The following is a 17,827-nucleotide window of genomic DNA, read 5'->3' on the forward strand; positions in this document are numbered from 1 at the left end:
GCAATATCTCGAAAACACGCTAGCTGCATAAATAAAAAGACAATATTGCTGGGAAAGCAGTTACTTCCGACTGCTGACTGCGGTATTGACACCAAACCTATCGACTGACTGTAGATAGTTAAGATTGACTGACAATTCATTTTGTATGAAACGATCTCCAGTCTTATTGTTCACCCGTTGAAGATAACATTGCATCGTTGCTCTCTCACTGTCTACATGACCAGCGGTACAAAGCCGGACAATACCTTTAAAGGCCACTAATGAATAAACAAAACAAAAGTCAGTCCGTTCGGCTGTAATAGCATTTCACATCTGCATTGTAACGGACATATATGTTATACAATATTATTATAGCGTACGTTTACGAGCAGAACTTGGACGTTAAGCTAGCTATAAGACGCCACCAACTTTATAGAGCGTTAAGTATAAAATGAGAGTACTACCCTGTCCTGCATTTTCATTTTATTATACGTCTCATTTAGCCGCATTCAAAAAGCGTACCCTTTGCCAAATTCTGAGTAGGAGATACGAGGACTCTACCTCGCTCTTCTTAATCGGCTACTGTTTATTTGTATAAAATCAGTAGCCTCAAAACGATACTTTTAGATCGCTAAGTGTCTGGATAATTTCTAGTTGACTTTCATGAATTCTATCGCATCAATTTCGTTTGCAGATTTGGGCGGTGAGGCAGGGCTTGTCCCCATCGCAGGTGTCCGCTTGGCGGATGGCTTTTTTGATTATTCAGCAACAGCCCCGGCGTCACGAAGCTTTACTCTAAACACGTTGGCGTTCCGCGATGGCGACGTGGCTTTTCATAAAAATGCACACGGGGCAATGCTCTCTACGCAACATCGTTTACAGCCAACAACTAACGTGCAGTTGCCACATATTAAACAGGAATCCTTCAGCGATTTGGTGTGTGAGAGTCCGCTGACGACTGCGGTCGACCAGACGGTCGCGTCCCATAGTATGTCCCGGAACGGCCACGCCGTACCAGATTTAGACGCGTCACTTTCATCGTCATCTTCATTACTGACCTCCTCGGCAACCTCGTCATCCACGACAGCATCGACCAGCGAGACACAACAGCACTCGAGTCCGGGAGTAACACAGGCAAGCAATGTGGGGAGTGAACTTCATATTCAGTCCCGGAGCGCTCAGTTATCATCGTCATCACCATCTTCGCAGCCTCGGCGTACGTCCTACCAACGTCAGCAGCAGTTGCAAATTGCGTTGCAGATAGCGTCAACACTAGGAGACGTCTGCCTTCCATTTTCTAGTCAAGGTACAAGCTATATACACACATGACGTATGTCAGATACCCTTCTAGGTTGAGACACAGTTTTCCCTCCATGTTCTTTTACGCGTTTGACATAGAAAAGTTATACAGATCCAACCACGCACAGAAGACTATGAAAGAACAAGGAAGTAAATTAAGAGTAAAACGGAGATTTCTATATCAGTTACTAGCTACCACTCGTTCGTTATCGTGAAAAATGAATACCTTCAAGTAGGAGATGAGAGTAGGGAGCCAAAGACGCAACGTAGTAAAAAGTGACAGAAGAGTAGTTGAGAAAGAAGTTAACGGGAAGGCTGAAAAAAGGTAAGTTCTCATTATTTGTGAAGCCTATAAGGGCGACGATGGGTAGCGGCTGAGGGGTTTCAACGTGATTTCAGGAGCGGTTTACTGTTGCAATCCTTGTTTATCTGACCTGATTGTATCTGTTCCTGTCCCCTGCCTTGTTACGGTGCGCACAACTCTGTTCCGATTCCCATAGCGGCACTGTCTCATATAGTCAATGTCTCTTAGAACGAAAGACACGAGTGTTCCGTTCGTCTTGGTAGAGTGTAGGGGTGGTCGTTGGAGCCATTGGACTCGAAAGGTGCAGTACACAGTTCCGTTAGTGCGCCATTATGACGATCAAGCGATCGGGTGAACTGAAGCACTTACTACAAGCTTGGCTCAGAATGATTTTCTCTACTTGTGATAATGATGCCAATCGTATGTGGCAAATATCAAACATACATAAGAACAGGCCTTTCTCATTATAAGGTTATTAAACGGTGGCGAAAGCAGGTCCTTCGCTGTACCCTATTCATCGGGAGATCATAATGAGTACACGCTTATTAAAGCCTTTTCCTCGGTACGAATCGTTTCACGGACTAAGCGCTGCTTGTTTCCCGCGAAACAATACAGGTTTAGCGACTACGCTATATTCTGTGTCGTGTTTTTAACAGGCCTCTAGTATAGAACAAACTCGACTGCTTGTTGAACGTCCTCGATTATATCACTTCCTGAGTTATTTGAAAATGCTGGTCGCTTTGCGGTCGGTAACAATTCTAAATTGGACTAGTTGCATATACCATTAGTTATAACAAATTCCGTCGTCCGCTAGACCGTAATGTTGTTAATCAAGGACCATTTTGCTCTCATGAGTCGGAGTAGGTCTACTTTCGTTGCTTCCAGAAAGAGATTAGCATTGGCGAGCGAATGATACAGCCTTCAATCTAGGGTAGTGTGGAGATGAACTATTTGATACAAGCCTATGTTTCATCGTGTCCGAAATAGTTGGTAGCAATAATATCGACTATATTACCCCAACGATCAAGTACCTCTATTGCTAATCAGTATTCTTTTTGGAAAATTCCACTTACCCCCGAGTAATCGAGCCATGGCTAGCCATCGATCAGTGTATGATTATTTGATAGAAACGTTCGTTGACAAAACTTTGGATCTAGAAATCATCGCCCTTTTTGAAGACCGCCTGAACAACTAAGTGCATCATTTTATGATATGGATCATCTCAGATAATGATCAGCTAATTTCAGCTTGGTCAGATTGTCGGAAAAAAGAAAAACATTTTTTATCATAAGCAGAATACATAGGACTAATATAAATGCATTTACTCTAAAGCGTCTAACGCACTTGAGCATCATTGGAGGCTAACAATAGCATTGTCGTTGCTGTTGTACATTGTATCCTGTTCAATACTGCGTGCGATCATTGTATTGCTACGCAAACTTTTATGGAACCACTTATGGAAAGGGCAACCCGCTAGAAAGGGACCTAATTATGCGTATATACTGATTAACGTTTGTTTTTTTATAGGTTTGTACTCTTGCCTTTCTCATACGCAACTCCCTTATAATACCTTTTGTAACCTGGAAAATTGCTTATCACGTTTGCTAGGGGCTGGACTTTATACAAAGGCTAATGTATTGTACTATAAATGTATACGATGTATGTAAAGGAGCCATTCGATCCTCGTCTGGCCCGTAGCTTACGGCAGAATTACTGTTGTTTGTATGAGAAATTAGACTTACCGGCACCGAAAACTGATTTTAGCTGGAAACAAATTAATTGCTGCTTGTGTTGTCATGTTGTGTATCTGTCAATTCTAAATTCAAGGTTGTTAGTGAGTAAAGAAAGGTAGCTGCTTTAAGTACTGTCCACAAGAAAACGAAGACGGGGCATATTTAAATTCGACCACCCTATCTCCTCTAAATTTCAACGAAGAATAGGCTATAGGTGTATAAGTAACTGTGTAATGATTTACGTGATTTCGGCAGCATGCCTATTCGTTCTTCGAACTATTCAAGCTAACACTCTACTATGTGCTACAAACATCGACATGGGACGGTCATGACAGTATCAACATTGTGCCGTATAGTGGAAAGCCACTGCTAATGGGAGCTTAGCGCGGACTTACAACACCAATTTGATTGCGGCCTTTTTGGGACCGGTCAATTGGGCGGTCGGGTCATCGGGTAAACCAATTTTACTATCCATATTATGCATGACGGAACAGTTCGGTGCACTGCATAAGCAGCTCAAAAGGGGCACTTTCGATACCGAATAACAGCTTTTCCGTGCACAGACCGCGTTCAGTGTTACTAGTAATGCTTTGTTTATAATGATTGCATATAAAAAAAATTAAGATGTTTGATAGCTCGAAGGACAAATTACGAGGCTAGATACGCCTAAATGTGACCCCTTATCCAGAAAAGCACGGAGACTATTCAATGGGAGAGAGCCAACATTGTCTTTCTTAGGCCTTTTGAAAGCTGCTATGATACAAGATAGCGGCGATAAACGATGTTAGACTAGATTCCTTATATTCTCATACTTATTCTTCTATTTTTTTTTTTTTATTTTTCATTAGCTGTTTCAAAGGGAGTCGTCTCTACGGGAATGGTGTCACTGGCCGCGAGTGCCGGCCCATCGGGGTCTGGCCACCACACAAGTCACCACGGGGGTCACCATGGCCCCCATGGAAGTGGTCATCATTCTGCCACGTTAGCTGGTAACAATCAACGAATCCAGCGCAATATCGCTGAAAAACAACGGCGGGACAAATTGAACTCGTCTATTTCGGAGCTGGCCACCATGGTCCCAATGGTTGGAATGTCAAGCAAACGGCTAGACAAAACGTCCATACTTAGGTAAGTTATATAGTTTATTAGTTGACAACTTGATTAGATTGAATACTAGACCGCGGAAAATCATTAAATTTTTTACAGTTAAACGATGTCTAAATATGGGCCTGAACCCACTACGAAGTGTTCTTCTTCTATACGAACACAAAACAACCAGTTGTAGTGGGTCGGTAAAGTACGTATACGTGTATCGACCATCTCGGGCAATTTTTATCATGGCTCTTATGATTATCTGCGATTTTGTGCCCTCACAAAAAATATCCTATGATAAAAATCATATCTGCGAACAATAATTTGTACCAAAAATTTTACAAACGTTAACTTATTTCGAGCTTACCTTCAAATCGAGCTTAACTTTTTAGAAATAGCCAGATCTTCGCACATATTGATTTTTTTCATTTTCTTCAGTAGAGTGAAGTATGATGTTGGATATAATTGACTCGAAAAACAATTAAGACTTTTCTTTTTTTTTGGCAGTGTTTTCGTATTGCTTACTGCTTGATCTTACGATTGGCCTCATATATCCAAAGAATTTTTAAGTTATTTCACCTCAAAGCGGTGCAACAACGGTAGTAACTTAAGTAGTGACGGCTGAGTTGGACCGGAAGCACGGGGCAATTGGCGCAGATGTACGTGACACCTGCTACAGCTTCACAGGATGACGTGGACGTGGTAGTGAAATAATAATCAAAGGATAACAATTGATAAAATAGACTAATGCAACAAAGTAAAAGAATGACTCGAACATTCAGTGGATTTAACTAGAGCAAGCTGATAAACCGTAATGAGAACTCCGACAGCTGGAGAAAGGGCGTAGAGTAAGAAGAAACACTGTAACTAAATAGTGGGACCGGTATAACAAGACGATAGGACAGTATTGAACAAGGGTTGAGAAGTCGGCTCTAAATGAATCGGGCCTAAAGTGACTAAGCAGGGATAACAAGGTAGCATTAGTTATTGTACGGTACGCGCAGTTAGTTTTTGGAACTTCGGTGTTTATTGTAAAAATGGGTAGACTTTGTATGTCTATGGTGATCCTGTGTGCGAACCGAATCAAGCGCGGCAGCTCGTCACGCATCTTCTAAATTAGTGCATGCGAAGTACGCGGCCAGGCGCATTCAGGCGAGCGACTTAGGACTAAGTTAGCTTATCTGTTCGAGTGATCTAGGAAATAGTTGAGGGTAGTCCGTCTATTTCATATGCCGAAGCTGATTCCGTATTACATCAGTTTTTAGTGTTGAAGAAAAAAATCATAATAGAATACCACTATTACCTTTACCTATACAAGTATCCGCCAGATGGTTGCGTTGTCCAACTCACATGTTTTGAAAGGTCACCATCGGGTCAGGGCCGCTTAGATTACCTTCTATTTTACGTACGCGGGCTACGTCCCGCAATAACTGTCCATCCTTCCTTCCTAGTTAATTTACTCAGTGCAAAAAAATTCGTAAATGCCATTGGTATGTATAAAACGACATCTTATATTAGTGGATGTATAAATAGCAGAAGGAAAAATGTCGTCTAATTCAAATAAGTAAAATCTATGTTCTCGATCCAGCCTCATCGTTAGGACCAGTTTCTTCTAAATGGGTCGTGCTTTAACTGTACTTACTATATTATTAATTAGAGTGCTTATTTATATTACTAGCGTTTTTGACCGTTTTTTTTTTAATAAACTTATTGGCATCCATTTTGACGGAAATAACGCCAATTGGAAAGGCAGAATATATGCAGTAATAACATTTTTAATAGCAGTGACTAGAAATGATTTTGTCAGATCTGGCTGTTCAAACGCCTACTGGCTAAGGGAGTAAAATCACCAGAGTGCCTATATCACCCTAGATACTAGTCGGAACTCGTTCAGATGATATTTCATACAGTTAATCACTGTGCCATTTTGAAATTATCTAAATAAAGGCACTTAGCATTGAATGAAAATAGATCTCTGTTCACGGTACGATCGATCTGCTTGTCATATGCTGAACAGGCTTAGCGCAGGCCATCTTCGGTTCCATCAGACCCAGCTGGTGAGTAGGTTGGATTTTCCCGGCGTGATTCAGGACAACCAGAGTGCTGGACCTATCCGACGAAGGAGACGTTGGCGACCCGCCTATGTCAATCATAACCATCTACGGGAGCTGATCGATGCTCTTGAAGGCTTCGTTCTTGTGACTAATATGCATGGCAAGATCATCTACGTATCGCCAACGGTGGAAGGTTTTCTCGGCCATCAACATGTGAGTCAACTAGAGGACGTGCCAATAGTAAGGACGTTTCTAAGATTTCGCCGACGTATGGACAACACTTGACGGATACGTACGAAACAACTTCTTTCTCTCATGGAATAGATTGTCAAATACTGGAAGCCACGCGTGGCAAATAAACCCGTAGAGAGAAATCTTATCTACATATATCAGAGATTTTAATAGGTTTAAAAGTAGGAAAAAGAAATTATCTTGTTCTGCGAAACGTCATTCAGCTAACTAGGTAGACAACGAGCGATACGCGACATGCTTGCATCGAGCGTCCTATTCCTACCCTAATCAAACGTTGTGCCTAGTCGTTTGAAAGGCAGCAAACTCGATAGCGGACTGCTGCTGCTGCTGCCGCCCGATTAAATGGCAAAGCTTTGTGGATTTTCTAACATTAATTTAAATAATGTCTGCTTAAATATTTGTTTGATGCAGATCGAGATGATCGGCCACTCATTATTCACTTTCATGCATGCAGCGGACGTAAACAATGTCCATATGAAACTACAATCACTATTTTTAGCAAAAGAACAGTATCGACTGATCGGCGACCAACTGGTGTGCGACGACGTCTCGTTTTTTTGCCGAATACGTGAAAAAACTCAACCACGATCTGAAGTCATCACGTATCAGGTTGGTGACGTTAGACAGTGACTGATTTGGGTTGCTGATCACAAATAAATGCACATGTATTGCTATGATGCAGCTACAGTTTCAATGGACGTCGCCTCTGAAAATTGATCGAACAGTGTTTTCTATATTTAGGAAATAAAAAGAAAAAAAAAAAGAGCCCATAATCTATCGTCAAATCTAGAACCTTCTCGTAGGCTGCGTTTGTCTGTGATAACTTCAATATTGGTCATTTATCTGTTTCTATAAATGTACCTTTATTTTTTGCACCACAAACGCGTTACCCCGATGTGTAAAATCCTATTATTTTTTCGCACAGGCAATCTATGCGATTGGACGTATCGCAGGTCCAGCTAGGTTCGAAGAGAATAGCGGTATGGGAAGCGCTCACAGTACAGCTCTGGCTCATAATTTCAGCCCTGCGAGATTTTTACTCAAGACTTTCGTTCGCATTTTGAACGCTTCACCCTACAAAGAGCTTTCACTCACCGACGCTAACCGAGTAGGTTATCAGGGACTATTTTATAACTGGTTAAAGTTTTACCGCTGAGATTCAATTAATTAGGTAACTAGAAGGTGAAATTCATTTAAATTGTAGGAAAAATGCCCGACCTTCTAATGCACCGCAGGAGCGTCTCACGATATACGAAATAGCGTTGCGAAATACGTAACAATTAACGTTGACTGAAGATCTTCCACTCTGTCCTGTCCCTGACTGAAAGTAAACTCTACAGACCTGACAGTTGTGCGCTTATTTACTATTTTATTACATATATCGCACGTACCCACTGAACTCATAGACAGTAAATCGTAACGTCTTCTCCAGTTGTCAAGATACTGTGTTACTGTAACATGTTTGGCCGTTACTCGCAGTAATACGTAGTGGCCTAGGTTCGAATCGTTTTGAGAGCTTTTACGTCAAGTACTCAAATGCCATTGAGTACTTGACGTAAAATTTGAAACGTTGTTGAGATGATGTTAGGGTTAGATTAATTTTGAGTCGTCGCTATACTATGCCCAGTAGGTCATTGACGGGACGGAAAATAAACAGCAAAGGTTTTTATTTGCTTGAATGGAAGTAAGACTCCTTTCAGCCATCAACTTTTTAATTAAGCACCGTTGAATAATGAAATCCAGTACTGTATGAAATTATAAGGCGAAGGCATCTCGTGAAGTTTCGTTCAAAAGAAACACCGCAAAACTGTGCTCACCTCTTCCTGGTATCGTTATCGAACATCGCCATCTTGGCTGTGAGCTAAAGAGTCTTCACATATATAATAACAGTATGTGAAGTCTACTAAGGCACTTAGCTTGATTTCCTGCTACGACTGAACCCGGCTAGTTTAATACCATTTGAGCATTATATGCGTGGCAGATTTTCGTTTCAAATGTTTGTTTTCTGTGTCATTTCTTAACATTTACAATCAAATTAACAACTGGCTAATTATTATAGTTATGTGGTTATTGACTAAGCGATTCAAGCATAATTTGCCCGTTTCTTAATGAAAATTTCCCTCTCAGGTAGTTGAATTGAAGAAAATAATGCTTTTCATCCTTCGTTCCATCTTCCTGCCTATTCTTGTTACAACACATAATAACAATAGTGATATTAAATCTGGATAATTTTCATCGATCGGGTATTCTGTGTCTTTATATACAGTTTCTGTCATCTTGTTCCATAAAGTAAAATTTTCACCACTACCGTCTGCCATGGCTGCTGTTACACTATTGATGTGAGTCTATCTACGTAATTAATCGTTCGTTTTTTGTTAACTTCAAATATCGTACGGGAAACTGGACAGCTTTTGAATGATTTCCCTGTTCCAGAAACGATTTTCCTTGTATTATTATGATGCAATTGTTTGAGGAGAGAAGGTTAGCCGACGCCGAATCTTTACCTCTATAGCAATCTTCGTAACGCTGTTTTGCCCACCCTTCTAGCCTTGAAGAGACTGAAAAACTTGCTTTTCCTGCTTTGTTAAGGAGCATCGCTGATTTGGCCAATATTTTGTCTCTATACACCTGATCGTTCGTCTGGCGAGCGTGCGATCATAATGCCCTTGGCAACTGGTATTTACATATCATGCCTTTGTACTATTTTATCCTACTCTTCGGGCCCCAGTAGTAGACAAATGAATACGTGAAAGATTTCTGCCGTCGATCCTGTGCTATCCGCAATTATGGTGATCGTACTGTTGCGAGTCCTTCCTTATGCCAGTCAATCCCAGCGGCAATTGCTCATGACTGATGTCATCCAATAGGTGGCTGTCATAACACAGATTACCCCTTAGTAGAATCGGTTTAATGATACCGCTTTTCTTTTGCTTCCTTTGTTATATAACAACTTCTTTTTTTAGTTTACGAATCTTGGTAATCTCTACCTGTCCTACTTCCTACTGCTTGGTCATCTGAAGGACGAGTTATAGGTGCGAAAAAAGGCAACAAATACAAGTCATACGCGATGCCATCTCCGGAATTTCATAAGTCTCCACATCCTTATCTTATCCTTTACTCCACACACTTGCTGATATTTTACAGATCCATAAACTACGCTTTGCCCCTTACCAGTTAGTCCGCTTGGGGCTTCTGGATAAATCCTTACTGAGTGGTCACTCAGTGGACCCCATATGTTCCTGAACATCGATCACTCTCCTCACCCCCCTGATCTTCATTACCAGTTATCGCACCAGAGCCTAAATAATCATCTTGAAAAGCTTATCTACTTACTTCTTAATTGTTGTTTATTTGACTTGTTCATACATTCTTCCGTCAAGCCCCTGCGATTGCGTTTGTTATAGGGCGTCACCTAATATTAGGTACTTGCCTATATATATATATATATATATATATATATATATATATAGGGCGCCGTGGCTTGCCCTACTTGGCTGTGCCATGAACAAAATGTTTGCTTTGAGTTGAGTCAAAAAAGAGGCATACATTCGTCCTACGAACCCTACACCCTGATTCATGTAAGACCTTTAGAAGGAAAGGCGGTGACTATTTTAAGCAGGCCAATATTACTAGTGCCATCACTCTAGAACTGCATATGTTTTCGATGAGATACTACCGACACTCACCATAAACGGCATTCTCATTCTTGCTCATTATGTGTACTTGATGTCAGCTTGTTTTGTTTTCTTACCTTATATTTATGCGTTACGTACGCTGACGTATAGCCATATGTACTGCATTAAGTTGCCCTGCACGGTTACCATTAAAAACAGGTCGCCTGACGATTTATATCGGTGGCCAATCGCGGTAGAAAATAAACCTGTGGAGCCGTTACGGCCTTCGCTAATAACACAAACTTTATGTCGAGCCAGTTTTCGGAGAGTATTTTGCGCTCAGGAACTACTTTAGGAGCAGGCGGCGCCATTCGGTGCTACGTTACAAAATGAGTGTATGTTTTAGCAGTGCCTGAAGCTCACTTTCGTGATTTCGTGGAACTCAATAATGAATTCCGGCGCATAATAAAAGTCATATATTGAGCATGCACCCAACCTTGTTTTGAGAGTCACCTTTTTACACCATCGTTCAATAGATCATTTTTAACATTTAAGGGCAATTTTTTTTAATCCGAATCAGCTCTGAGTTGTTCCGGTTATCGTTTCACCACTGGGGGCGCAGCTTTAACGGTTGTATCGACGGCTGCCAGTGTCGCTGTTATAGTGATCGTTGTTGACCGATAATAAGCTTCCAACAGTTAGCCTGTATGGCGGCGAGTGTGTTTCCGTTAGCGTTCGCATGGAGTTTATGGACAAGCTTCAGATTTACACCGATGTTGCCCGATGAAAACGTCGTTGTTTCCCTCTACCACACGATTCGCGAAAAATCGGGACAAATAAGAATCGCTTAAAACAAGGCATACGTAGAATTACGCGCTGATCTATTCTATCGTTAACGGCTTTTTGACAATATAGGACGAGTACGTGACACGTCATAAGTTGGATGGTACAATCATCTACGCAGACCATCGTATTGGTGTGGTGACGGGCCATCTCCCGCACGAGGTCATTGGGGTGTCTGCCCACAAATACATGGACCCGTCAGATGTTGTTATTGCCCTATTTGCCCAAAAACAAAGTAAGTACCTTTTGCTTAAATTCACGCTCATCTGCAGAAGGACAGTACGCACAGACAAAATGACGCACAAATCAGAATGATATGACAGCAACGTTTCTGATATGCGTGCCGTAAAAAGCTAAGAACTGCCATTCACAGTATTGTGTACTATGCGCACTGTTTATAGAATGCTTCAAGGAAATGAAATAGCCGCTTACCTGTCACAAAAAGCATAATATTGTTATAAGATATACGGCTCGAATACCGCAAATAAAATCACATAGTTTTTCATAGCATGGATTGTGCACATGGTACAAGTGGCGCCCTCTCTAAACATTTCCTGACGTGGTGACGAGGGGAACAATTCCCCAAACTCCCTGGGGTACCGGCTTTGATCTCTAGCTGAGACTAAACGGTTTTCCAAGCTCTTTAAATGTTTAATTTCAGCTAACCTCCCAGTTGTGTTTGACCAGCACGCATATCATTCAACGTATATTCGCGATTATATTTCCACCGTACCACATATCGGTTCGGTTCGGCCCTAAAGTCCGCACTTACATAGTCAAAAGACCCCCGCTGTTTTTAAATACTGTAAATAAATAAATTTAAATAGATAAAAAACTGTCGCTTGACTAGCTTCCAAGACTAACTACGGCCTGCAGCGTGTACATTAATAACCATGTCACCCCTAGCTTGTCCATGAGCTGCGTTGTGACTCCGAAGTCGACGCTATCGGTTATTGTTTTCAGTGTTAGCTTCGCACTCGGGTAAAGGCGTTGTTGTATATCGGCTTAGAACGCGGGGCGATGACTATATATATCTTCGTACCTCGGGTTACCTACACTATGATCAAACCACGATGCAGGTAGGTACAATGGGTACAGGTATTCGAACAGGAATTTCTGTCCCGTGAAGCGTTCAGTTATTGAACAATTTTTTTTTTTTTATGCTCTTACATGAACGTATTCTGGAACGGCATTTTTTCGATGTTTGGTTTCAGTTAATTAGAAAACGTATAATGCCATCGTCTGTCGTCTAATCGAAATCGGGTGACGGTTTCAGGTTGACCACTTTGTGTGCGTAAATACGTTAATGTCGAAGGAAGAGGGTGAACGTGAACGACAGGAGTTATGCAACCGGTTTTCGCCACACATCAACTCAGTGACCGTTGAACATCTAAATGATTTCTTCAGCTCAGTCCATGCCCATACCCTCAGACGCATACAGCGATCCAAAGAATCCACCGAAATCAACTTAAACAAGCATGGTACGTTGCGTTTCAATATCAGCAGACACACATCTTGATGGTTTAATCTTCTTCATCGAACTATGGCACGAAAAACGCTCTTTGCCGGCTTTCGTACTAACTGCCGCTTAATCCGCTAATGACAGTTCCAGGTGGTTCTGCATGCGATCCGTTAGCGCTGGAGAACCTTGTAGAGCCCAATTTACTCCTCGGCTCGAATTGCTTCGTCAAACTCAAAACCGAGTATGATTCGGAAGATCTCGAGGAGATATCGGTAGGCCGAATGTCCTGCGTTCCTGACGGAGAGCGAGCGTCCTGTGCCTCTGGCGACACGAGCCATCCCGCTTGTTCGACGATGGATTCAAGTGCACAATCACTAATTCGTAACGCTGAATCATCCAGTCTCGTAAGCAGGTACAACTGAGTGTGTTTTCTTCTATGCAGGTCGTAAATCGGCTTCTACCTGTGTAAAAGCAAAGGTACTTTAATTTTCCAAGTGCGAGTTCTGGTGGAAATTAATATTGTGTCTTCTATAATTACTATATTCGCTCCACGAATAAAAGAGACGAACCCAGAAAGGGTTGTGGGGTCTATGTCGACTGCCGCACTGAATTAGCACATACCTTTTTTTCGCGCAGGTCAAACGATGGTGTAGAGGTTTCAAACCTGCCCGTTATGCCAAGTACGTCGCCCGTCGCTTCCGATGCGAGAATCGGAATAGGCGTAGAAGTCACACAATTTACGCAGGGCCAGTTTTCGTCGAATGTCAACGTTCGTCAGCTGATGCATAGCCGACAGTCGAATCAGCAACACCTGCAACAGCTGCAAAGTAGAAAGGCTAAATGGAACAGCTGCAATTTTCAACGTAAGAATACACAGTAGATTCTTGAATCAAATTCGATTTACCCTTGGAGCGTACGGGCGGCGCTTGTCAGAGCTAATCGTCGAAAAAAGGCAGACTAGACATATGGCCAACATGAATTGGATTTGTTGGAAAGGGAGCAAATCCTAATATTTCTCGATAAATAGGTGCATTTCCGGCGCGTTCATAAAAAATTGGGTAATTTAAGGTATGGCTGTGCTAATTGAGTTACTCAAGTTATTAGCTAAGATCTCTTCAATTATCCATTATAGTCTATTTATTGGTTCAGAGGCTTCAATGAAAGAAGCACTGACTTGCTTAGTTAAGTTAGAAAAAATGGTGTTCTGCTTACGAGAACCTCGAAAATAATGCCAGCACTTCAGCGTTGTCTTCAAGCCCTATCACGCTTTCATTCAGACTTTCAACGTCGCAGATGATGACTTTATAGAGCAGATACCATAAAGGACACACAGTAGCTAGACACGTGGCTAGTTTTTCCTTCTGAAAGAAAAGAGACATAAAAATCGTAAAATTCATAATTCTCTTTACACGACTTCTGCAAATAAACGACGAGATATCTACTGAATTAGTTATTCAGTAATCACAAAGGGGGTTATGTCCACTGGTAAACAAGACGCAAATTTAGGGTTTCCAAAGAAATTAGATTAATTTGAGCTAGTGCAAAAATCGGCTTCCTAGATATAACGATATGTTCCAATACTAACCCTATCCTTGTTAGCGGGAAGCCTATTTTTTTTTAACTTCGAATCCAATCGATATTTGAACCTTCTATAAGCCCGTTTCGGCACCCCGGTTCCTTTCTCCTTATGCTTCATTCCAAATTGATGTTTCTGTCATGATTCTAGGCTCTGTGTTAACCGCCGTTGGAACGCATCATCGGAACTCATCGGGGTCGAGCATAGGCTACGCCCCGTCAGGATCGCCGTCGTCAATCTGTTCATCGCCCGTCGATGATGCCGTTCATCGTAACATGTAAAGAACAGCATTACAAAGAAGTGTACATTTCACTTCATCCACCCGTAAAACGCAACGTTCAATGCATCATTCAATCACAGCGGCACATTATCGCGGTAATCTTCGATATCATATCTGTTTACTGCTTCCAGCTGATCTACAATCATTGACCGGCAGCTCGTCGTATCAACCGATGGTTAGTTTCAGGCTAACTCGTAAATTCGTGTCGGCAAAAAAATCAGCGACATTCTGAGCAAAGTATCTCAAAATCAAAAGGCCAGTTGCGATGCCGTGTCAGTAGAGTTGACGCAGAAAACACTCTACGTAATCCTGTTTATTAGACTCAAAGATATTGTCATTGCTCAATACCGAAAATTCGATACCGTTACCAATTAATGCTCTTTTCCATCGAAGTTATTGGCATCGACTTCCCGTCGTGTCTGTTCGACGAGTCTTTGACTATTGTTTTGGCTATTACATAGTGTGATAAGACTGCGAGACCAGACGAAAATTCACTCAATAAGCGTCGTTGTTCCGCATGCAAACAAGACAAAAGATTAGAGCTATTTTACACACAGAAGTAAATGATATTCTAAAGTTAGATTACGCATGGGGCCTTGCGTATATTTGTATGCCGATGGAAGCCCCCCTCGGCATCTATGATTCTTATCATTGTACTATCATCTTTGCAGTAGAAAAAAATTCAGTGGGGAGTTACTATGATGAATGTCACTGACGAACCAGTCTGAACGGGTCGGTCATAAAGTTAAACTGAGCTGAAAGCAAATTTAGATACTGTCCTCAGAGAATGCTGAAACCAGATTGTTGTAGATATTTTTCAGTATTTTAGCAGATCCGCGCAAAAAGAGATTGGAATGAAAAACCGTAACTTCGTGAAGTATATACATCGGTAGGTAAGATTAATACCTGTGTACTCGCACAGTACATAAAAATGCTCAGCTTCCGCCTTTTAATGGCCCTATATATTTAAGAAGCAGAAGAAAGATTTCAAATGATCCAAATGTATTTATAGCACCTCTATGAGAAACCATAAAACTTATATATCAGTTCTGTAATATATATGCATACATCTATGTATATATATTACCAAGCAACCAACAAGAAAAAGATACGGGGCAGGAAACTGAGATGAGGATAATGAAAATATGTATACAGAAGAGTGCATAGCCAACCATTCATCCACCCACCTTCACATATATACGAGTCCGCGTAAACGATCCAAGTGAGCAATCTAAACGTGAACTTAATGCATATGACTGGGGCAAAGGGGACCGAGTCGGAGACTGAGGATCGGAGGAACATGTAAAGGCAATACACACGGAGATTCTTCCGAGCTTTGAGTATCAAAATAGTTCAGATGCGGGAAAAGAAAACGATAACGGTGGAAGGACACGAGAAAGGGATATTGGAGCAGTTGCCTAACGTAGATGCGGTAACTTGTCCTCATCCGTTTGAACTTTTTTTGATTAATAATAAATAGTTATGAATTGAAGGTGAACTAATAAACTGCATGGCCAAAAATTGCATTGTACGCTAAATATCTTTTGGTAGATGTATGTGATTAGGTGAAAATGAGCTTAACATGTTTTATCCGTTACTCGTGTATACTATCATATCGCAGACATTTCATGTACTGAAACTTGAATAGGACTCTAGATAGATGCAGGCAGGATCGGAACCACATCAGCTTCTTCCTAACAGCAAATAGTTAACATGAATGAGCCAGCATTGTTAAGGGCGAGTGAAGATAATGCATAGCAACACGTACATTTTGTGCAGACCTTTGCTCTGACCAGTAGCGCCAATCTTCCCTATACGCCTGCATACGCATTTGACGAAGCACTGACCGTTGGATATGTATGGGAGTTCTGGCGGTTTTGTCTGCGTAAACCCAGTTATGCCGATCTGATGAGCGACTATTTCCGACATTTGTGTCTGGACATGTTGGCTTTGGTGTGATAAAGCGTTACCGTAAAGCTGGCTTCAAGATATCATTCTCTTAAACGACCGTCTTCTGGTCGACAATAGAACGCGACGTTTTCGCTAATAGTGGCGATAGCGGCAGTTATCACAGCGCAAACACTAACGTACTGATAAGGTGTAACAAAACTCTACGATATGTAGAACTGCAGCGATCGAATTAAAATCAAAGGGATACAGAGAACATGCTTAGACCATTGTTACAGGTATATCGTATCTACGTCGTGTATACCTACATATATATATATAGATTTATATAATATATACTATTTATTTTCCTGTTGTTAGTGTGCACGAGATTTTTATCGTCATTATTATCTGGTGATGAGAGGAAAAACATCGTACATGTTGCAGGCATTATCAGATTATTCGCGTCGTTAAACCCCCCTCAAAAATACATATGTATAAGTATAAAGTATTTCCTCCGGGATTTGCGATACAGGAATATGTACATTGTTGTATGAATAATATGTAGTAAGAGAATCACTAAAAGCTAACATATTCTAGGGATGTCACGGTGTCGTGATATAACAATATATATATATATATATATATATATAACCGCTTCTTGTAAGTGCTAAAAAATTATGAAATAACTTAGCAAGCTGTTGTTGTAGCAGATATAAATTATATAGCAATGGTACAAGAAGACAAGGCCCAACATAAAAGGGAAATATACTTGGTACTCTTATACCCACACAAACGCGCGCACACACAAAGATATGTGAAGTACATAGTATGTGGATACAGTTAGTGACCATATTGTAGCACAATGACAATAACGATAAATTGAGATGGATGATAATAGGAAGAAAGGAAGACGAAAGGAAAAATAAGGAAAGAAAAAATACCTGTATAGTTGAATTTTCGTTGATACGACTCCTGTGTGTGTGTGTGTGTGTGTATATATGTGTTTACATTTAAGCTCTGTCGTTCCACGTGCTCTTCCGATTCCGTCCCATCCAGTCGATTAGAAAAAGCAGACTTCAAAAACGACATGGATGAATATTTCTAAGCCGTCAGTTGAACAGATTGCGATTTCCGTTGCAAATCATTGGGGTACATAAATTTCTCCGCTGTCGTCGCGCATCAGTTAACGTTATACGCTAAACTAACAGGCAGTCATGGAAAAGACACGAGTTAGTGGCGTCTCCCCAGGAACAGATCTGCCTCAGCATAGCGCTTCAACGAATTCTATACCCTTCATCCTCGTCCACCCATAATCACTCATTTTCGTACATAATCGTCTTCTTTTCGTTCGCTTACAACCTATTCAGGTTACGTTTTTAATGGTTGACCAAATAGGATAAAATTGCCCCTTATCAAAACGAATTAATGTACGCTTGTTGTTTTCTATGG

At 41.2% G+C, this 17,827-nt stretch overlaps 1 protein-coding gene across 4 annotated transcripts in view; it reads left to right on the forward strand.

The window, feature by feature from the left end:
• The window catches only part of LOC111260881 (uncharacterized), a 33,948-nt gene extending 17,929 nt beyond the window's left edge, over positions 1-16,019 (forward strand). For all 4 annotated transcript variants that reach the window (XM_022833949.2, XM_022833951.2, XM_022833950.2 and 1 more), the window contains 11 exons: positions 674-1,285; positions 4,164-4,443; positions 6,425-6,674; positions 7,125-7,322; positions 7,639-7,821; positions 11,243-11,405; positions 12,134-12,249; positions 12,447-12,651; positions 12,777-13,044; positions 13,269-13,495; positions 14,359-16,019. In XM_022833949.2, the coding sequence (XP_022689684.1) occupies positions 674-1,285; positions 4,164-4,443; positions 6,425-6,674; positions 7,125-7,322; positions 7,639-7,821; positions 11,243-11,405; positions 12,134-12,249; positions 12,447-12,651; positions 12,777-13,044; positions 13,269-13,495; positions 14,359-14,489 (2,633 nt within the window). In that variant the 3' untranslated portion in view covers positions 14,490-16,019. The remainder of the gene's footprint in view (positions 1-673; positions 1,286-4,163; positions 4,444-6,424; positions 6,675-7,124; positions 7,323-7,638; positions 7,822-11,242; positions 11,406-12,133; positions 12,250-12,446; positions 12,652-12,776; positions 13,045-13,268; positions 13,496-14,358) is intronic.
• Positions 16,020-17,827: the final 1,808 nt, after the last annotated feature.

The sequence above is a fragment of the Varroa jacobsoni genome, unplaced genomic scaffold (genome assembly GCF_002532875.2).
Source record: "Varroa jacobsoni isolate VJ856 unplaced genomic scaffold, vjacob_1.0 scaffold_487, whole genome shotgun sequence".
Lineage (NCBI taxonomy): Eukaryota > Metazoa > Arthropoda > Arachnida > Mesostigmata > Varroidae > Varroa > Varroa jacobsoni.